At 39.5% G+C, this 23,511-nt stretch overlaps 1 protein-coding gene across 1 annotated transcript in view; it reads left to right on the top strand.

The window, feature by feature from the left end:
• Positions 1 to 23,511, top strand: part of Armh4 (armadillo like helical domain containing 4) — a 103,749-nt gene that overhangs the window by 78,831 nt on the left and 1,407 nt on the right. The window contains 1 exon segment of the mRNA XM_090344185.1: positions 18,739 to 18,770. Coding sequence (XP_090200311.1) covers positions 18,739 to 18,770 — 32 coding nt within the window.

Here is a 23,511-nt window from a genome sequence, read left to right as displayed (position 1 = left end):
TAAGCACTGATACACTTTCTCATGTTTTGGTCCCCATTTTCCTACCCCTACCTCCTCCCCTCATTTTGTTTTCCCCCTCCCTATCCTATTTCAAATAACCAAATAAACATATATACAATATGTCAGATAACAAGGTAAGATACTGTAACAATATGAGATAACCAAGGGACAGCAAAAGAGATGAGATATAACAGTACATCAAGGACAACAATCACACATTATATGGCTTTTATTTCTATATCCTAGAGGTCCTTTCATTTAGCGTGATAAAGTCCTTCTTAAATGTCTTCATGCTTTTGTGTATGTATGACCTTTTTCATTAAGGATGTTTAACTATTTGTCATATATTAATTCTCACCAGGACTTCCATTTTTCAGAGAGTCATTTCCCTTCCTTTCTTCCTTCCTTCCTTCCTTCCTTCCTTCCTTCCTTCCTTCCTTCCTGCCTGCCTGCCTGCCTGCCTGCCTGCCTGCCTGCCTGCCTGCCTTTTCATCTTTCCACCCTACCACTTTGGTGATCTCCCTTGCCCACCCTGTCTTTTTTTTTTTTTGTCTTGGTTTTGAGATAGTGCTATCTTTGTCTGAGCTGGCCTCAAACCCACATCTTCTGAGTAGCTGGGTGTATAAACCCATACCATAATCCTTGGCCAGAAAGTAGATCTTCTTCATCTGTATATCCATTTTTGATCAAGTGCTTGGTTACCAAAAAAGCTTAATCAGTGGTTGAATTGAATCACCAGAGAGAACTTACATAGACGAAGTTTAAACAAAACATTTGCTTTTTCTTGGTTTACTTCTTCATTCTACTTTGTAACCTAATATGCATTCTACTTTTGGTACAAAAACCATCATCTATAAAATTTAACTATTGAACAGATGAGAAGGGAGGCTTTTTTCTAAAACAATGTAGAATTTACTATCTATTACGATTTTTTTTTGTAGTTCAGAAATAGGTCCATCTTGTAGCAGGGAAAGATCCTCTAGTCTCTGTGACAAAGTGTTTCTTTGATTTTAAGTTCCCTTTCCTCTCATAAGTAAGACTATTATTATTATGTTGATTTTTTAAAAAATGGATGGGCTATTTTCTTTATCTGTAAAATCAAAGATTTAATTATGGCACAAAGAATTTTTAAGCTGCAATTGAACAATGGTCTCTTTTTTCTTGATGCTAGTCACTTATGTTGATTATTTTTTTTCTTTCCATTCTCTCATTTCCAAAATTTTTCTTGTGCTATTTTTTTGTGTGTGGGGAGTTGACATTCCTTTAAAAAATTGCCCTTCTTTTAAAAAATGTACCAGCTTCTCTCAAGAAGCAGACGGGCACAAACTGCTGACTGCTAAAGTGAATGTTGAGTAATTTGAAGGACAGAAGCTACTTTGGTCAGTATTACAGGCCATCTGTTACCATCACAGCACAAACCCCATTTCCTTTTAGACAGTCTCCTGCTAATTATGTTCCAGTAAGCTTTTTTAAAAAATGCCATTAATCAAGGTAACACAACTATTAATCTTGCTTTATCTGTGATTGAATCCATATCAGCTGGATATATAGCTTGATGCCTTTATATTTTTTAGAATGGGAAAAGTAAGTATAAGTTAGCAGAAAAATCTCACTTACATGCCTGGAAGATGTCAAGACGAAAAATGCAGTTGTCTTAGAGAAGGCAGTCTTGAGTCTTTTTCTGTGCTGAGCTTTTGTGATTTTAGCTTGCTGGAGAGTCTTGGCCTCTCTGGGGAATGTGGTCTTCTTGGGGACAACATGGTTTAAGTTTCAGGATTCTACTGGTGAGAAATTGGTAATTTGAGCATCTTCTTCCTCTTCTCAAGCCTGCAGGAGTTTTTCTTTTTTGCTTCAAGGCTATGTGTAACACCTGCCTCACTGAGCTTGGGCTCTGTTTCTGTTTCTGATTTTTCCATGCTTTCTTTTCTGGCATCTGCATAGACCCATCCACTTTACTGACCTTTTCTGGATACAGGTGCTTATTTGGGTGGGTTTTTTTTTTTTTTACTTTTTTTCCCCCGCTTGGGGGATACAATGATTCCTAAAGTGTTTTTTCCTTCTCTTTATATGCAGAGGTATCTTCTACTCTTCATTCAGTGTCCTAGGTACTGCAATTTGTGCTATCCTGGAGCCTTGGCTGTAGTATCCTACTTGTTAGGAACAGAGAGATTGGAGGTTATGTCATTAATATTGAAGTATAACTAATTCTCCCAGAAAGTAGTTAGGGGTAACAAGGACAGGCTCTGAGTTTGAGTCCTTTATCTCTCTTACAGACAGAATGGTCAGTATCTTCATCTTCAAAAATTCAGATAATGCTCCTTGTCTATTTCTTACTGTACAAGGGAGTAGTGAAAACTAATGAAGCAATTTTCATAGTGTTCTTGGAAGAAAAGTACTTTTTAAATGCCAAACATTGAGGGCAGAATTGAACTAGACCATCTCAGCCTCCAGATTGTTCCCAAGGAACAGAGATGTGACTTCAGGTCCCCAGAGAGCATCAGCAGGTTGATTACTGTTACCAGGAATCTGACTTCTGAAAATGTCCGCTTGGCCAGCATGGAGTCAAGCCCTGTGATCTTGATATATTGCCATGGGATTTACAACCCAGTGTCAGCCGAGGCAAGATTCCTGGACGCAGAGGGAGTTTCATGGAAAGGAGCCCTGTGCTTATTTTATTTTTCTTGAGCATCCACAACAAAGTATAGCAAGCTAGGTGGCTTAAACTTTGTTTATTTTTGGTATTGGGAATCAAACTTAGAACCTCAGTCCTGCTAAAAAAAAGTGAACTATATTCCAGCCCTAGTTGGCTTGAAATAAGAAAAAAATTATTCTTTCACCATTCTGGTGACTCGGACACAAAATGGAGGTATCAGCTGGGTTGATTCTGTCTCAGTTCTCTTTGGAGAGTCAGATATATGCTGCTCTGGCTGTTGCTGCTAGTCCTTGTGGTCCCTGACTATTCTTCTTGTTCTTCCTCCTCCTCCTCCTCCTCCCCACTCCCCCTCCCTGTCCTCCTCCTCCTTCCCCTTCCTCTTCTTCCCCCCTCCTCCTTCCTCTTCTCCTTTTCCTTCTTCTTCCCCCTCTTCTTCCTTTTCCCCCTCCTCCGCTTTCTGCTCTTGTTCCTCTTTCTCTTCTTCCTCCTCCTCTTCTTCTTTCCCCTTCCCTTCTTCCTCTTCTTCTTCTTTTTTTTTCTTTGCCAGTCCTGGAGCTTGAACTCAGGGCCTGGTCACTGTCCTTGAGCTTTCTCAAGGCTAGTGCTATGCCACTTGATTCACAGAACCACTTCTGAATTTTTTTTTCTGTGTATGTGTTACCAAGGAATTAAATCTAGGGCTTCATACATATTAGGCAAGCACTCTACCACTAGGCCATACTCCTAGTCCCTGTCCCTCTCTTCTTAAATGGATATCAGTCATATTGAATTAAGAGCTTATTCTGTGCCAGTATGATCTCACTTTAATTTAATGATATCTGCAACTATCATAATCATAGAGCAAGAATAAGTCTGTTGTAGGGCTTCTGGGCTGTTTTCATAACTTGGCTGTGGTCAATAGGGCAACAATGAACATGGATATGTCAGTGTCTTTATTGTAGCCTGACTTATAATCTTTAGGATAAATGCCCAAGAGTGTTATCACTAGATCCTAGGGTAGTTTAGATATTTTTTTGAGGAATATCTATATTGCTTTTGCAATGATTGAACTAGTTTACAATCCCACCAACAGTATAATAGAGTTCCTTTTCCCCCTCTTTCTTGCAGCATTTGTTGTTCGTATTTTTGATGATGGTCTTTGGAACTGAAGTGAGCTGGAATCTCACTTTGATTTGCTCTTCCTTAATGGCCAGCAATTTGAGCATTAACTCATGTATTAATTGACTATTTTTACTTTTCTTTTTTTATTGTAATTAGTAAAAGGGTTACATGATATTTGCCAGATAGAAGGTGCATTAATTCACATACATTGATACCCTTTCACATGTCTTGGTACCCATTACCCTCCCCCCCACACCCACCTTGGTTTTCCCCCCTTCCCTATCAAATTTCAAATAACCAAATACAAATAAATTCAATATATCAGATAACAAAGTGAGATACTATAACAATATGAGATACCCAAGGGACAGCAAAGGAGATGAGAGACAACATAGTACATTAAGGACAACAATCATTCGTTATATGGCTTTTGTTTCAATATCCTGGAGGTCCTTTCAATTAGCTTCATACTATATGGCCTTATGTATCAAGATTTTGCTCTATTGCAGATCTCTGCTAGTAGAGCCCAAGGTTTCTACTGATTATGACGAATGAGGGAAACCATTGAGCCTAAGTTCCCTTGAGTCTGGCTTACTTCACTTAATATGATTTTTTCTAAGTCTTTCCATTTCCTAACAAATGGGGCGATGTCATTCTTTCTGACAGCAGCATAGAATTCCATTGTGTACAAATACCACAACTTGTTGATCCACTCATCAACTGAGGGACATCTAGGTTGGTTCCATATCTTTGCTATGGTGAATAGTGCTGCAATGAACATTGTTGTGCTAGTGGATTTAATATGCCCTTGTTTCTGGATGGTTGGGTAAATGCCAAGTAGTGGGATTGCTGGGTCATAGGGGAGTTCTATGTTTAGCCCTTTGAGGCACTGCCACACTGCTTTCCATAGTGGTTGAACGAGTTTGCACTCCCACCAACAGTGTAGTAGTGATCCCTCCTGGCCACATCCCCTCCAGCATCTGTTATTATTCGTTTTCCTGATCCTGGCCATTCTAACTGGAGTGAGGTGGAATCTTAGAGTTGTTTTGATTTGCATTTCTTTTATGACCAGAGATGTTGAGCATTTCTTCATGTGTCTATAGGCCATTTTTGTTTCTTCTTCAGAGAAGACTCTCTTTAAGTCTTTGGCCCATTTTTTAATGGGATGGTTGTTACTTTGGAGGTTAGTTTTGGAGTGATTCAATTTTTTGAGTTGTTGATATATTTTAGATATGAGGCCTTTGTCCATTGTTTGGTTGGTGAAGATTTTCTCCCACTCTGTAGGCTTCCTAATTAATTTACTAGCTATGTCCTTTGCCATACAAAAGCTCTGCAGTTTAATGCAGTCCCACTTATCCAGCCTTTCTCTGATTTGTTGTGATTCTTGGTCCTTATTAAGAAAGTTTCTACCTGTGCCAAGGAGGCCTAGTGTATCTCCTATTCCTTCCTGTAAAGTTTTCAGTGTGTCAGCTTTTACCTCCAGGTCTTTGATCCATTTGGAGTTAATTCTAGTGCAAGGTGACAAAGAAGGATCCAACTTTAGTTTTCTGCAGGTGCTTAACCAGTTCTGCCAGCACAACGTGTTGAAGAGGCTGTCTTTCTTCCATTCTATTTTTTTGGCTCCCTTGTCAAAGATTAGGTGGCCATAGGTCTGTGGTTTAATATCTGGGTCCTCAGTTCTATTCCATTGGTCTTCAGGCCTGTTCCTGTGCCAGTACCAAGCTGTTTTGAGAATTATAGCTCTGTAATAGAGTCTAAAGTTTGGAATTGAAATTCCTCCAGCGCTGTTCTTTCTGCTAAGAAGTGTTTTTGCTATACGGGGTCTTTTATTATTCCATATGAAATTTTGGATTGCCTCTCTATTTCTTTAAAGAATGACATTGGGATATTGATGGGTATTGCATTGAATTTGTAGATAGGTCTTGGCAAGATTGTCATTTTCACAATGTTGATTCTTCCAATCCAGGAGCATGGGAGGTTTTTCCATTTCCTTAATTCTGCTTTAATTTCCTTTTTTAGGGTTTTAAAGTTTTCGTCAAAAAGGTCCTTTACATTCTTAGTTAAGCTAATTCCTAGGTACTTTATTTTCTTTGAGGCTATTGTGAAAGGAGTTTCTTTCCTGATTATTGCCTCGTTCCTCTCACCGTTGGCGTAAAGGAAGGCAGTTGATTTTTGAGGGTTGATTTTATAGCCTGCTACTCTTCCAAAGTTTTGAATCAGCTCAAGGAGCTTGGGAGTAGAGTCTATAGGATTCTTTAAATACAAAATCATGTCATCTGCAAAGAGGGATAGTTTTATTTCCTCTTTCCCTACTTGGATCCCCTTTATGCTTGCTTCTTGCCTTATTGCACTGGCTAGGAATTCTAGTACTATGTTAAAGAGGAGTGGAGAGAGTGGGCATCCTTGTCTCATTCCTGATTTTAGAGGGAGTGGCTTTAGATTTTCACCATTAAGTGTAATACTTGCAGTGGGTTTCTCATACACAGCCTTTATTACATTGAGGAATGTTCCATGGATTCCTAGTTTCTCCAGAGCTTTTAACATAAAGGGGTGTTGGATCTTGTCGAATGCCTTTTCCGCATCTATTGAGACAATCATGTGATTTTTGTCCTTGCTCCTGTTGATGTGTTGAATTATATTAATTGATTTGCGTATGTTGAACCAGCTTTGCCTCCTTGTGATGAATCCAGTTTGATCATAGTGTATAATTTTTTTGATGAGTTGTTGTAGACGGTTGGCCAGTATTTTGTTGAGAAGTTTGCATCGATGTTCATCAAAGATATAGGTCTATAGTTCCCTTTCTTTGATGAATCTCTGTCTGGTTTGGGGATGAGGGTTATACTGGCTTCATAGAATGAGTTTGGTAAGGAACCTTCATTTTCAATTTCGTTGAAGAGCTTGAAGAGTATTGGTGTGAGCTCTGCTTTGAAGACCTTATAGAATTCAGCTGTGAATCCATCTGGCCCTGGGCTTTTCTTAGGTGGAAGTTCTCTAATTGCCATTTCTATTTCAGAGCTTGAAATAGGCCTGTTGAGTTGGCTTAGTCCTTCTTGGTTCAGTGCGGGTATGTTAATATTGGCTAGGAATTCATCCATTTCATCTAGATTCTCAAATTTGTTGGCATAAAGGTTTGAGAAGTATTCCCTCATGATATTCTGGATCTTGGTAATTTCTGTCGTGATATTACCATTTTCATCTGTGATTTTGTTTATTTTGATATGCTCTCTTCTGTTTTTGGTACGATTTGCTAAGGGCTTGTCAATTTTGTTAATTCTTTCAAAGAACCAACTCCTTGTTTTGTTGATTCTTTCTATAGTTTTTTTTATTCCAAATCATTTAATTCTGCTTTGATTTTAATAATTTGCTTTCTTCTACTGGGATTAGGGTTGGTTTGTTGCTCTTTTTCCAGGAGCTTAAGGTGAGACATTAACTTGTTGGTTTGCAATTTTTCCAACTTGTTGTTGTGGGCACTCAGCGCTATAAATTTTCCTCTGAGTACTGCCTTTGCTGTGTCCCAGAGGAGTTGGTATTTTGTGTGCTCCTTACTGTTAAATTTCATAAACTGTTGGATTTCTGTTCTGATTTCTTCGATGACCCATTGGTGATTCAACAATGTGTTGTTCAGTTTCCATGAGTTACAGGGTTTTCGTTGGTGGAGATGTGTGTTCAGTTCCAATTTGATGCCTTTGTGGTCTGAGAGTGTCCATGGAATAATTTCTGTGTTTCTGAATCTGTCCAGGTTTGTTTTATGGCCTAAGATGTGATCTATTTTGGAAAATGTTCCATGTGCTGCTGAGAAAAACGTATATTGTGTTGTTGCTGGGTGGAATATTCTGCAGATGTCTGTTAGATCTAGTTGGTCTATATAGTTGTTCAGTTCTAAGGTTTCTCTGTTGAGTTTTTGCCTTGTTGATCTGTCCATAGGTGAGAGTGGTGTGTTGAAGTCACCGACAATCACTGTATTTCGATCTATGTATGGTTTCAGTGTAAGTAAAGTTTGCTTGATGAAGTTTGGAGCTCCGGGATTGGGTGTGTAAATATTTAGGATCGTTATGTCTTCCTGGAGGAAAGATCCCTTTAGTAGTATGTAGTAACCTTCTTTGTCTTTTCTTACTAATTTTAGTTTGTAGTCTATTTTATCTGATATGAGGATGGCAACTCCAGCTTGTTTATGGGGGCCGTTAGCTTGATAGAGTTTATTCCAACCTCTCACTTTCAAAAGATGATTGTTTTTTTGGGTAAGATGTGTCTCTTGAAGACAGCAAAACGATGGCTCTTGCTTTTTGATCCAACTAGACAGACTATGCCGTTTAATTGGAGAGTTAAGTCCATTGATATTGAGAGTTAGGATTGAGAGATATTTATTAGTTCCTACCATTTTTAAAAGCTTTTATTAGGGCCTGTGTCTTGACAGTTCTTGTGGTCCTTAGATGGTATGCTGTTTAGGTGCCATTTCTTTCCCTATATTGCATTTATTTTGGTTTTCTATGTATAGAACATCTTTCAGAATTCTCTGTAGTGTTGGTTTTGTTGCAACATATTGTTGCAGCTTTTCCCTGGAATGGAATGTTTTTATTGTTCCCTCAGTTATGAATGAGAGCTTAGCTGGGTACAGTATTCTTGGTTGGTAGTTATTTGACTTAAGGGCATGACATATATGCTTCCAGTCACTTCTTGCTTGCATGGTCTCTGCTGAGAAATCTGGGGTTATTCTGATTGGTTTTCCTTTATAGGTTACTGATCCCTTTTCCCTGGCTGCCTTTAGGATCCTTTCTTTGGTTTCTATTGATCCAGTTCGGATTACGATGTGGCCGTGGGATGTTCTTTTCTGGTCAGGTCTGTTTGGGGTTCTAAAAGCTTCTTGTATCTGGATGGGCCTGCCCTTCTGGATATTTGGGAAATTCTCTGAGATGATTCCCTGAAGTATATTTCCAATACCATTGACCTCTTTCTCCACGCCCTCCTCAATACCAATTAGCCTTAAATTAGGCTTCCTAATTGTATCTTGGACCTCCTGAAGCGCTCTCTCATTTTTCCTAGATTTGGATTGAGTCATTTTCTGTTCTTTCTCTATAATAACTAAATTATCTTCAGCCCTGGAAATTCTCTCCTCTGCATTGTCTAACCTGCTATCAAAGCTATCTACTTTATTTTTCATCTCCCTTGCTTCTAATTGCTCATTTTTGATGCCTTGCATCTCTTCTTTTAGATCATGTATGGATTTCTTTATCCCTTGATTTCCATTTGAGTGGTTAGCTCAGTAGCTTTATTTTCTTTGAACATTTGCTGGAGTTCGGTCACCTTTTTATTTGTGGATTCTGTGAATTCATCCATCTTTCTTTGAAAAACCTTTATTATGGCCTCCTTTATGGCTTCTTCTTTTTCACTTATCACCTTGTTTATGGTTTCCTCTTGTTCAGGTGTGGCTTCCTCCCTTATCTCTTTCTTTATATTTTCACATTTTTCATTAATGATGTTTATCAATTGCATTTGTACAGCACTTGGAAGACTCTCCTCTAGGTTTGCCAGTGACTGTTCCATTGTCTGTTTACATTGGGTGGGAGATGTTGTTTCTTGATTTGACATTTTTCTTGAGTTTCTTGTTCTGCCCATTTGAAAATGGGAGCAAGATTAATACTAAACACGACTATAGTTTTTCAGATATAACCAACCTAGACCTCTGTAGCTGGCAGACACTAGATGTTCACAAGTTTTGATTGGTGTTATCACTCTTTCTTTTTGTGCACTTACAGACCAGTCTAATATATCCACTGATAAGCGATTTATACCCAAAACAATAAGCCTCTCAATCCAATCTCTATTATCTTTAAGTCCCTCTGAGCCTAGAGAATAATTAAACACCTAGATATACAGTATTGCTCAACAACCATCAAGTGTAGATCCATGCAGTATAAGGGTTGAAAGAGGAACAGAGATCCAGAGATAGAAAAGTAGAATGAGAGAGGTCAGGAAGGCACCTGGGGCCCTGCAAACTCTCAGGGCGCCTCTTCCATGGAGACTTCCATTCTCTGGCAGCTGCCTGGCCAAGGCCATCCTTCCTGCAAAACTGCTATCAGAGGGGCAAGAGTTTTTCATTTCTGACAAGACTCAGTAACATGGCCACAATACAGAAGACAAAAAGAATTTTCCAGCTCAGATTTTCCATCCACACCACAAACAAAGCACACCACAGACAAAACAGATCAGACACCGGCCGGTAGGAACGGGCGACCAGACAGATGGACTCTACAGATGACACTGAAGTGTCAGATGAGTCCCAGATGGGAGCCTGCGCTCATGCACAAGCTCCCTGACCAGACGCTGCGCGGCTTTGGCGATAAACCAAAAGTAAATCCTCAGACGGCCGGGGGAAAGCAAAGGCTGTCCCCTCGGCCAACAGATGAACATATCCCTCGGATATGCTCGAAGCACCGAAAAATCGGGCTCCCCAGGTCCCTGGGACGTCTCCCATGGTGCCAGGGGAGAAGTCCGAGTCCGTCGACTCCTTCTCAAGCTGCCCAGAATACAGAGCTATTACGAGTAATAGTACAGACCAGGGGACTCGATCCCCACGTGGGACTCGAACCCACGCAACATAGAACAGGAACAGACACAGACAACAAGCAGGCAGATAAGACGACAGAGACAATGGCCGGCCCGCTTACCTTCCGGTGAGACCGGTGGTCGTTGGGCTGGGGTCCACGGTGGATCTTGGTGGGACCTCCAAATGAAAGACCCGCGGAGACCCGCACCCAAGGACGCACACACGGACCACTGGATGCAACAGGCAAGAGGATTTTATTTGGGCATATGCTCGGGCTCCCAAGTCCACTTGGCCACAAGATCCGCAAGGTTCGGGTCAGTGTTCGGGCTCGGGCTCTCAGGTACACGTGACCTCGAGATCCGTGAGGTTCAGGTCAGTGGCTGAGAGCCCTGAGGCTTTTTGGAGAGGATCTTATATAGGGCTGTACTGTCCGTTACCACAGAGCCCGCGCATTGATAACCAATAAGTTTAAAGCATTACAGTGAGGTCTGCACGCAGGCAGCCAACCCGTTCGGAACAGATCATACACGTTAACCAATCATCTCAGGTAGGAAGGTATGTCCTAATATGGGCTAGCAGGGTCTTCGTGCTGTGTAGCACATTCCAATGGGCCCGCGGTCCTGGGGAAAATGACCCTTGTCCTGTTATAGAATTAGCTCCTTTCAAGGGCTGGATGGTGCTACTGCCGGCCAGTTGTCGATTACAGATAGCAGAGGAAACAGGACGTTACAGATAACAGAACAAGCAGGACGTGGGCTTCATCCTGGGGGCGGGGGGTTAGGTAGCCTAATTTCTATAGCAAAGCATATTTATACAGAAGCTAATAACAGCTTGGTTAGACTGAGGGGAAGGGGACTTAATTTTTCTCCCTTACAAGCTTAGTAACTATACTCATAGCTGTGCAAAAGCTTTTTAGCTTGATGTAATCACATTTGTTAATTGTCTCTTTTATATGCAGAATCCCTGGGCTCTAGACTATGCCAATAAGTTCTAGTGCTTCCCCTACTCCTTCCTCTAGTAGAAAAACTGAAACTTTTGAGCCTTCTGGAAAAGCTGCCTCTCAATGAAGGAGGATCTAGAAAAGTATGTCTCCTCTCCAGACCAGAGAAATAGCAAAGCAGTACCTTATTTCCTTGGTCTTTGAGTGAGAATACGGGGACAAAGATACTCAAATCCAGGCTTGCTTTGTCTTCATGGTGAAAGCACTAAATCCCCAGATCACCATCTCAAAAATGAACATGGGGCCCTGGTGGAACTCGTGGTGTGTGTAGCTCAAGCACACAGGAAGCTGGTCATCTGTAGTGACACCTGCAATTTAGTGTATGCAAGAGCCCTGTGGAGAAAACAACATCCATTGAGAAGATTAATTTATAGCACCCATCCAGTGCTCTATTTCTATTTGATTTCTTCTTTTGGATGTATCAAAGTACTAGGGAAGTTGGAACTTTTTGTGTTTAAGTAGAAATTCTAGAAATGGGACACTGTAGAGCATGAGGTCATTAGGTGAAGCTTTCTTTACTCAGCCCTATGACTAAGCAGTGACTTTTTTCATCAGCGGAAGTTCCAAAGCAGAGATGCTTGGGGGCTCTGTTTTGAAGCTAAAGTGATCTCAAGTAAAGTTGAGGATAGGGAGGGAGAGTGCATATGGCTAGTGGACTTCATGATGATTGAAGTCTCTCTTGTATCTTGGGATGGCAGAGTTTTAGATTAGTGGATCCGTTTTCATACAAACTTGACTTTGTACTAGGGATTTCATGATACTGAACTTCAAAAAACAGCTAAGTGTCTTCAAAAATACAGGATACAGCTATTCTGTTTTATGCACCCCCCATCTTCAACAGGAAATGAAATGAACATATTAAACACTTAAACTCTGATGTCTATGACAGTACTACTCATACTAGCCAAGTTATGGAATCAGCTGAATCTACTGATGAGAGGATGCATGGAGAACAGGCTTTCCATTTGTACAACAAAATGTTTATTCTGCCACAAGAGAAGAAATCCTGTCATTTAGACAACATAGATAGAACTAGGGGTCATTATGTTAAGTGATATGAGCTGAGCACAGAAAGGCAAGTACCCCATTGTCTCAACGATATATGGAATCTGCAGAAGATCTCCCAGAAGTAGAGAATAGATTGGCCTTCACCAGAGGCTAGAAAGGATAGGAGGATAGGAGATAAGGGGAGGTTGGATAACAGATATTAAAATACAATTATATTGGAGAAATAAGTTCAAATGTTCTCCTTCACAGTAAGGCTATATAGTTATGTATCAAAATATATAACATGTATATACTAAAATAGTTTTTGTGACTAAATTTATTATATACACTTTGCAATGAAAACACAAAGAAGTGATAAATGTTTCAGGAGAGGGAAATAATTTGCTTGATTTGATCAATACTTCATAATTACATCACATAATTACATAGTCCCTATAATTATGTATAATTATACATCTATAAAAACAGTAAATAATGACATAACTATAACCATCAAAACAACAAATAGAAAATAATAAAGTTTTCTTTTTCATGAAGAGATTGCAAACCAGACAGTACAAAAGCAAGGAGAAACTTCCTGAGGATGAGAATTTGAGAACTGCAGTGTGGTCTTGCTGCTGTTGAATGGTAACATGATCCCAAAGATCAATGTTTGGCAGAGCTTTCAGGGAGATTTATCTGCCCATCTGGAGTGGAGTGAGACCTTGAAAAATTCTTTTCTTTTCTGATGAATGGTGGGAAGCAATTTTATATATCGACTTTCCTTTTGGAAGAGAGAAAGGAAGACATACTGAGAGATTCTTTCCTTTCTCATTTGCGCATTATCTATTTCCAGATGGTTAAAATTCTGATCAGCAATTCATCCCAAGACTGGTGACAATATAGTGTATCTTTGGCATCTGTAGTGTTCATGACAGTGAAAGGATGTGGAGCCAATGGTGAGACCTTTGAATCTTCCTGGTAATTCTTAAGCTCACTGTCAATACATTCTTATTGTGACTTGACAGTAGGTTTAGGGTATCTGGGCTCTTTGCACCCTTCTCTGTAAATATCAGTTCAGAGCCTTCAGAATTAATTGCTGCTTGGGTACCTGATTACTGCTCACTTAGCCTATGTAAAGAAGTAGGTCATTCTATTCATCAGAATCTTGCTGTGCTGTAATTATGTGCAGAGCAAGTGATTACAGTTAGAGTTTCTGTGTGGTTTTTTTTTTAAAGCAGGTAAATTTAGCATCATTAGAGAATAAGTCATAGCTAGAAAAACTTGGTGTTCTTAAAAACATGCCTACAATATTTAAAAGCTGGCAGCTTTTTATTATTCTTAACTATGTTATGTAAGTTTGGAAAAAAAACTTTGTTTATTTCTTGGATTAGAAAGAGCAATGTGTATGTTTAAGTAACAAGGAGAAGCTGGTATTCTTTTATTGACACTGTAGAACTACTTTAAATGACATTTAATTGCACATGCTTTGAACAAAGGACCATAATTCTAATACTTCATTTTTTATTTGGTCAGAACATATATTTCTCTTTTCAATGACTAAGATAAATTCAAGTTCCCACATTGAAAGATGTAGGTGATATTGGATATTTGATTAAAGAGACTATATAAGCTTTTCAAAACTGAAGTGAGTTCAGTGAGCCTACCTAGAAAATAAATATACTTTACTAAATACCATATGGAAAGTGTCTATTTTATAAATCCAAGCAGCATGAAATTCTTCAGTCAGCATGCCTGCCTTCCTTATGTCTTTTTTCCTGTTCACTCAATAGTTTATTTTAAGGTACAAAAATGAGTAAAACTACTATGGCAAAGGGGCCAGCTTGCCTATATGATGGCAAAATTAGACTACTGGCCTAATTTAGGTTCTCCCTAAAAGCAGTTCCTGACACAGGATTTGTTTGTAAGGAGTTTACTGGGGAAGTGAATCCAGAAAGTGTGTCAAGGAGGTAAGGAAGTGAGGTTGGGCCATTAAAGGGGATGGTAACACATGGGTTGAATTGGGAACTCCTTGGTGCTGAGTATGATTGAGGAGTTTTGTAGAACACACTTCAGGGATGGGGAAAATGGGGAGATTTATGTGCAGAAGGCAGAATAATGCTCCCTCCAATCTGATGTTCCTAATTTCTGAAACTCATAATATCTTGCCTAGCAAAGGATATTTGGTTGATATGATTGAATTATAGACCTTGAGAATAGAAGAAAGACTATCACAATGGTCTTTATAAGAAGGAGGGGGGAAGGGGAAGAAAGGGAGGAGGGTCAAGAAGAAAATAGGCCAGTGGAAGCAGGACTTCGAGATTTGAAGATACTATCTATGCTGTTGGTTTTGAAGAAGGAAGGGTTATGATCCAAGGAAAGCACGATGATTCTAGAAGCTGGAAAAGACAAGGAAACAGATTTTTACCACAGAAAGAGCTAATGTTACTGGCATCTTGGCTTTAGCCCATGATATTCCTTTTGAATTTATTTCCTTCAGAAATATAGGATAATACACTTGTGGCTTTAAGCCATTAAAGTTGTGGTATTTGCTAAAGCAACATTTTTATGTGGATTTATTTTCATGGTGTTTTGACCAAGTATGCTAAAAATAAATAACAATCAAAAGTAAATTTAATAACAAAAATTATGTATCCCACTTCTCTCAGTTACACACTGTTGCTATTTTTACTTAAGTAATTGTGTGATATTCAGAATGCTTGCTGTCCTTAATTTTGTAAGTATCTGCCCCTCCAAAAACAAATCATGCCTGTAAAGTAAGGTAAAAGTGGTGTTCTTACTTTAAGTGATCAAGTGAAAACCTAAGATTTGTTGAGAAGTGGTGTTATGGGAAAAATGGATTCTCAGAAGGGCACTGGACACTGTGCCTCCTGCACATGCAAGATTTCCTTAGCAGTAGTCCTTCTGGAACCATATACCCATGATTACCAAGGGTCCATTCCACACATTTGGAATAAACTTTATTATAGCCTTCCTAGGCATTTGTCTTTGTATTGTCTTTTTAGAAGAATTTTCAATATGTTTAAGTAGTTGTACAAGGAGTTTCCATTCAACATGTTAATTTATGAGTAGAGTTCATCTTGATCAATATCACCCCTCCAGTATTTCCCCATGTGTACCCCAACTCCATCGCCATCCATCTCCTCGTTACCTGGTTCCATTTTCACATACCTTTTTTTTGTTTGTTGTTGTTGTTGTTGTTTTTGTACCAGTCCCAGGGCTTGAACTCAGGGCCTAGGTTCTGTCCCTGAGCTTCTGCTTTGTTGAGGCTAATGCTCTACCACTTGAGCTCCACTTCCAGCTTTTCTTTTTGCAGGGGGTGGGGATAATTTATTGGAGATGAGAGTCTCATGGACTTTCCATGCTTTAAACCATGGTCTTGAGATCTCAGTCCTGAGTAGCTAGGACTAAAGACACACCAGCACATGGTGTATCTTTTACATAATATTACTGTGCATCCGATTCTCTCCTCATGTCTTGTTCAGTCTGAGATTTGTTTCACATCAGAATGTCTGCTACTCAGTTGCCCAACTGTGTGCCTTGGGGATGGCAACCCTGACCCATAAGACTAAGTTTGAACACTCAGGGAATAATATGTAACAAAGAAATCTCCACCCACCTACATATCCCCTTACCCCAATCCCACTCCATATAGATACAGAAAGACAGAGAAAGAAGAGGAAGATACGGATAGAGAGCAACCGACTCACAGGCACACGCATACGTACGTATGTGCACACTCACATCTGAGAGAAAGAAGAAAAAGGAGGAAAGAGCCACACATGACATTCAGAGGCAGAATGAGAGCTAGTGTTCAGAGAGTTCAAATGGAAGAGGATATTTGCCAGAGAAAGGGGTGGGGGTGGGGAGGAGAAGATGAAGCAGGAGACAGAGTAGCAGGTGGGATAACACACCTCTCCTCTTATTCTGGGTAGATTTCCATCTCCAGAAAACCCACTAAGCCTTGTTTGCACTCTGGTGTGGTCACCCTGGCTCACAGTCATCCTTTCCAGAAGTGAGACCTTGACCAGGCTCTGTTGCCATCAGTGTAACCATTCCAATTTGGGCTCAGCTATGGGGTGGCTTCATTATATTGCTGTACTTTGGAACATTTTCATTAAATGAAACGTCAAGAAAGAAAACAAACTGGAACCATGAGGATTAGAATCTGTGGCTATGGGCCGAGGAACTAGCCAAGTGGAAAAGCCTCAATCTTCGTGTAACTCACCATCAGCAATTTACCACTGGCTTCAATTTGTAAGGCTTTGTAAGTTTTCTGGGTATCTATGTATTTATTTACGTAGTTTTAGTGCCAATCTTGTGGATTAAACTCAGGGGGCTTAGGTGCTATCCCTGAGCTTTTTTTTGCTAAAAGCTGGCACTCAGCTGCCTTAGCCAAAGTTTCACTTCTTGCTTTTTAGTGGTTAATTGGAGGTAAGGATCTGATGGACTAGGTAATGGCCATTGTAACTGGAGTGAGCTGGAATCTGAGTTGTTTTGATTTGCATTTCACTTATGGCCAGAGTTGTGGAGCATTTCTTCATGTGTCTGTAGGCCATTCTTATTTCTTCTTCAGAGAAGTCTTGGCCCATCTTTTAATGGAATGGTTGTTTCTTTGGAGATTAGTTTCGGAGTGATTTAATTTTTTGAGCTGTTGATATATTTTAGATATAAGGCCTTTGTCTGTTGTATGGCTAGCGAAGATCTTCTCCTACTCTGTAGGCTTTCTATTTAGCTTGCTACCTATGTCCTTTGCCATACAGAAGCTCTGCTATTTAATGCAGTCCCACTTACCCGACTTTCTTGGATTTGTTGTGTTTCTGGGTCATTATTAAGAAAGTTTCGACCTGTGCCAAGGAGACCTAATGTATCTCCTATTCCTTCTTGTGAAGTTTTCACTTCACTTGCTAATGGTTAGTCAGTGAATAGTCACTGAATTCAAGTCTAGCCTGACAATCTAGAAGCCATACATATTTCCCTGTGACCCATTTCATTATCATTGTTTCCCTAGGGTGAAAATGTGGAGATATCTTTTTCTCTTGTACCTCCCTAAATTCTTAGCTTCAGTCGCTCATGCAACAAACTTGTCAGGATCTTTCAGCACTGTTCTTCCCTCATAGCGCCTGCTGTCATAGCTGGGGCAGGTAAAGACATGGCAAATCAGGAAAAGACCAGGGGTTATGCAAAGGTTTGAAGAAGCTAGTCCAGAAATCTCTGCAGTGAGGCCAGGACTAGATATATGAAGGGGGCCACCACTAATTCACTGAATGACTTTAGGGGAGTGATGGAGCTGTAGATCCTCAGTTTCTTCCTAGGGAATATGGCGATAGCAATAAAAGTCTTGCAATGAATTGCACTTTCCCCATAAACATAAACTCTCTGATCAAGATACAATGGATACATAGGTGGGCATTCTGTTTTATTTACAAAGTGAATTTGTCTTCAGTGTGGAAGCAGCAGTGCAGGGTAACATGCTCACTACCACTCTTTAGATGGCCATTCTAGTGCATGTTTCCATTTTTTTTTTTTGCCAGTCCTGGGCTTGAGCTCAGGGCCTGAGCACTGTCCTTGGACTTTCTCAAGGCTAGAGCTCTACCACTTGAGCCTCAGCACCACTTCCGGCTTTTTTCTATGTATGTGGTACCAAGGAATCGAACCCGGGTCTTCATGCATGCTAGGCAAGCACTTTAATCACTGGGCCAAACTCCAGGCCCTGCATGTTTCCATTTTTGAATTACACTTCCTTCTACTGTTTGCATCCATATTTCCAAAGCACTGTAAACCTGATCTGGATAGAATTACAAAATGGAGGTCATTCTCCCCTATTGGTTTTCTTACATATTACTTGATTATTATTTATAGCAGGTAGGCTATAAAAATTCTATGTCAGAAGAGTACGTTTCACACAGGCAGGAAGTTCTTGACTTTGCTCCCATTTTTTTCATCTTTGAATACGATTGTGAATGCTTCTCTTTCGAGCCAGTGCTAGCTGCCCTGAGTTTCCCAGTGCTTCTCTGGTTTAGTTTCTGCTGTCTGCTGTTGGTCCAAGAGCATCATTTTTAACAACTGGGAAAGACAAGAAATAGGGCTAAAGAAAAAAAATCGTAGAAAACTAGTGTGATACTTTAAACATGATTTTCTGCCTCTTTTCCCAGATCTCTCTCAAAAAGCATTCAAGAGTAATATAAAAGCCCATTTCATACACAAAAAAGTTCTAATTTGATCTAATGACAGTGAGAGTGATATTTGTGCCCTCAGTCACATTTCTAGATAAATGGGAATAAAATAAGATCATCCCTATCATGATAATACTGTTGATTCATTCACTGTATTTCATACAGAAAAAAATTCAACATGCCAGATTAACATAATACTGTGAAACAGAACGAAATGATGGCTACTTAGATTTATTTTTTCTCTCTTTATTTTTAGTGAGAAGCTGGATGGAAAAACTAAAGGACAAGGTAAGAAAAGTCCTTTTCGTTGGGTTTATCTTGAAGAGCATGTGGTTTTGTGAAACCAAATGTCTGCCATGTTGGGGTTGGGGATAGGGCTTAGTTTATTATTCTGATCCTAGTAATCTGTCCAATGATACAGGACCCCTTTCAGGGACCTAGCAAGAAAGAGCTTCCCTTTCAGTTCTCTCATGTAGAACATGCAAGACACCTTATTCATTGGAACATTATTTATTCTTACAAAATTTAGAAGTTTTCTTTGTTGATATGCTCCATTAAACACTATCCTAGAATCTTAAGAAATTCTAGAAATGTTACCAAGCTCTCTCTGGCATTGCTTATTCCAATGTGAGATAAGAAGGTACTCTGAGTATATATCTTATTATTGTTCTGCTTCTAAGAATTAATGAGGTGACTTGAATGGCCAATTATGGGAAAATATTTTCTTATATTTCTGGTTACATAATTCCCTTCCAGATTTATATTTTCTTTTCTTTTTTTTTTTTGTGGGTCACGGGGCTTGAACTCAGCCTGGGAGCTATCCTTGAGCACTTCAGCTCAAGGCTACCACCCTACCCTTGAGCCAAGCCCCACTTCCCATTTTCTAGAGGTTAATTGGAGATAAGAATCTCAGGTCCTTTAATGTCTGGGCTGGCATTGAACCTTGATCCTCAGATCTCAGCCTCTTGAGTAGGTAGGATTACAGGCATGAGCCACTGCACTCAGCTTATTTTTTTTTTCTTTTGACTTTCAGTTGTAAGTTTTCACTTTTGGTTAGTTGGAATTTTAAGCTGGAATTGCTCATAAAATTATCGGTAAAGAGTCCTGAATTCCTGAGGTAGCCAATGTCAGATTCCATTATCTGAGCCCAGCTCAGATTTAACAGGGGCTTTAGTTAAATGGAAATCTTTCCAATGATCAGATATTGAGATACTTCTAGTTCTACAGCCTCAATATATTTTTTTGTTTATGGCAAGTTTAATGTTAAGGTGTAAAAGAAAACATTGAATTGGAATTAAAATTATATAAGTCTATCAATATTCTTATTTTTCTGCCTCGCCAGAAAAATTAGCATACATATAGTTTTTCAGGATGAAACTACTTTATGTTCCCTGTATGTCTGAAGTGATGTTGGAAACTATCAGTTGAGGTCAGTGGAGGCCATTGTGTTAAGTGTAATGGATCAGTTTTGCAAATGTACCACAATCATTTGATGGACAGAGAAACACAGGTGGAAGCAAAGCTGAAAAACATAGAATATATTTATGTTGATGGTGGTTTTGCTACAATTCAGAAGAAAATAAGATGTAATGAAAATTAAACTAACTTTGACATGCTAATGTAGGAATATGAATATCATTTTTTCTATGGAAAGTATCCTGAGTCGTGGAAAAGGACAAGAAATAAACTTAAATAATAAATTATGGCATGTAGCTTGCTTTGGAATTTGATATTGCAAAATTTATTACTGTATATATATGTATCTCTAGGTAATTATATATATTATATACATGTATATATATTCATCATCTTTGGAATTTATTTGAGCATGTTAACTATTACATCTACTGGTGATAGTAGTTATAGCATCCCTTGGAACTAAAAAGTAAACTACATATTTGGGCTATCTCAGTTAGTTTCATGAAATGCTCTAATACTGAGTCTCTGTTATTTATTTGGACTCTAGAAAAAAGTTCTGAATTATTCCTTTAGCTGTTGTTTAGCTTTTCTATATTAAGATGAAGACTGACTATGAATGACAGATACCTTCATTGCAACAGCTAACCCAAGAATGAGAGTTGCTTCTTATTTATTAGTCTAGAGATAGAAAGTCAAAGAGGAATGGGGAGTGAGGTAGTGACAGGGGCTCAAATGGCTTCTACTTGGTGTTCCACTATTTGTGACCTTTCCAAAGTCATTTTATGTTTGTGGATGAGAGTTCAGACTAAGGTATGTTCACATTATAACTGTAAATGAAGAGAAAAAAAGAGAGGCCTTTTTCTTTCTCTCTGCCTCTGCCTCTACCTCTGATTTTGTCTCTCTGGCAATAGAGTTTGAACTCAGTGCCTCATGCTTGCCATGTAGACACTCTACCACTTGATCTACACCTCCAGTCCTTCCCTCCCCTTCTTCCTCCTCCTCCTCCTCCCCCCCACTCCTCCTCCTCCCCCCCACTCCTCCTTCTCCTCCTCTCCCCCACTCCTCCTCTTCCTCCTCCTCCTCCTCCTCCCCCCCACTCCTCCTCCTCCTCCTTCTTTTTGCCAGTCCAGGGGCTTGAGCTCAGGGATTGGGCACTGTCCTTGGGCTTTCTCAAGGCTAGTGCTCTACCTCTTGAACCACAGCACCACTTACAATTTCTGCGTATGTGGTACTGAGGAATTGAACTCAGGGCTTCCTACATGCTAAGCGAGCACTCTACCCGTAGGCCACATTCCGAGCCCCATTCCTTCTTTCTTAATGGTGGTTGAGGCATTTTTTTTTACTCTTAAAGGGGGAGAAAGTAAAAGAAGGTACTATTTAAAGAGCATGCCCCAAATTTTCATGTTCTCTAACATATTATCTTCCCGGAGAATAATATTATCTTCTTGATACCAGCTTCCTAAAAGGTAAGGAAGGAAAAATAATCTTTATTTTATATCTAAACTGGAAGCCCTAAACTGGAAAAATTTTAGCTATATAGAGAAAGGAAAAAATGGATATTGAAGGGCAATAACCTTCCACAACTTTAACATTCCTGGTCAAGTGTTTAAGTTGGTAATGCTTTGTAGGCAAATCTTTTCTTAGATTACTTATTAATACATTTCTGCATGAAAAGTAAGTCTCCACATTGAAGTAATGTGGAAGTTTGAAGTGTGTAGGAAAGACTAGTTTTAAACTGGAGGTATGCCTTAAGAGGAAGAGTACTGGCTGTGAGTTAAAAATCTGAGCAAGTGCTCAGTTTAATTGTATTTGAAATCAAGGCAGATGCTAACACAAAACATGGGAATGGAGTAAAAAAGTTATCTATCTATCTACTATAGATATAGATATACACATAATATATATTATATAATGTGTGTGTGTGTGTGTGTGTGTGTGTGTGTATAGCCTGAAAAGAGTGACGTGTTTTGGATATTCATGTTGTTGGTGTGGGAGGAAGTTGTATAGCTAGACAAGACCCACTTAGGGACTGATGAAGTTGATCTTCTGAATGTCCACCTCTCAAAAACCTAACGGATGGCTTAAAGTTGGTCATTCATCATATCTCGCATGTGTATTCATGCATGTTTACATACACTGGAAATGATGATTTTAAAGAATCCCACATTCCTGGTGAGAGCCCCATGATTTCGTGTTGTTGAATATTTTCCTACATGGGAAACTATAGAATTTTTAGAAGCCATAGTAGATTTGGAAGATATTTGGAAAAATCCAGGACTTCTACAAAGTATATTAATTTGTTGAAAAATGACTCAGCTTTGTTTTTTGGGGAAAACAGCATGTTGACAAAAATTCTATTATTTGGAAAAAGTTCCAGCTTTTGCTTTAATTTCAGAGTCTGGGAGGCAGAATGAGCCTGAGCACAGGGAGAGGATACTGTAGTTTTGCAATGTCTCATCTGTTCCCTTGATTCACTTCTGGAAAGGTTGGGAAAATGTTGGGAAAGCCTCACAACTGGCAAACTTGAGCATATTTTGGAAATTTTTATTCTTGTGTCTCTTTTGTCTTTGGCTCATTCTCAAAGATACTAGGAACAGTTTGTGTTATATTAAAAGTTTAAGAAATAGTCAAATAACAACTACCCGAGGATAATTTTAAAAAGAGAAATAATAATAATAAAAAAGAAACAGTCACATATATAGACAGACTTATGGTCTCCATCCCTAGCAATGCCTCCCTACTTATTTCAGTTTTTATACATCTCTCATTGTTATGTATTTTATCTGGGTTATAGGTTATTTATCTGATTATAAGTTATTAGAGATGCAAGCACTTGTCTGTGTTCTGTGAAACAGATCTAGGTTAGCACATACCCCTGAAGCTCATAGAAGTCTCACTGGCCAGAGTGCAGGGATCACTGTTAGTACAATGGCCTTGCTCTCAGCTTGTGTGGATCTCGAGTTCATTACCCAGCCCAGGGTTATATGGAAATCCTGCTGCTTTCATCGCACCACTGAGATATCCATAGTCACCCTTGAGGATGCTGGAAATGAAGATGTCTTAGAACTCCAGCCTCTTTTGGAGATTCTCATGTTGTTGCCAATGGTCTTAGGATCTTTTCAAAGGCCACTGATTTTCTTTGGGTTTGGGACCATACACAATTCCATCATAACCTCCAACTTTAGTTTTGTTCGCTGGGAAGATTATCTTATTCATGGTAATTAACTCATCCATTTCATGTACATGCTCTTCCTTGTACCTCTATTTTCTCTAAATCTTTGTTCTCAGCATGGCATCTAACATGTCTCCTCTTCCCTTTTTCCTCTTTCCTTAGCAGGCCCTTTCCAGCTTACTATAATTCAGGAGAGGGAGAGGGAGAGGGAGAGGGAGAGGGAGAGGGAGAGAGGAGAGAGAGAGAGAGAGAGAGAGAGAGAGAGAGAGAGAGAGAGAGAGAGAGAGAGAGAGAGAGGAGAGGGAGGGAGGGAGGAGGGAGGAGGGAGGGAGGGAGGGAGGGAGGGAGGGGAGGGAGGGAGGCAGTGAGCTTAGTGTGATGCAGAGCCAGGTTAGTGTAATGCAGTAAAGAAACAGAGACAGAGACAGAGACAGACGA

The sequence above is a fragment of the Megascapheus bottae genome, chromosome 14, assembly GCF_031878675.1.
Source record: "Megascapheus bottae isolate mThoBot1 chromosome 14, mThoBot2.hap1, whole genome shotgun sequence".
NCBI classification, from domain to species: domain Eukaryota; kingdom Metazoa; phylum Chordata; class Mammalia; order Rodentia; family Geomyidae; genus Megascapheus; species Megascapheus bottae.
Note: the sequence above shows the minus strand (reverse complement) of the source record. Positions and strands in the feature narration are given on the sequence as shown.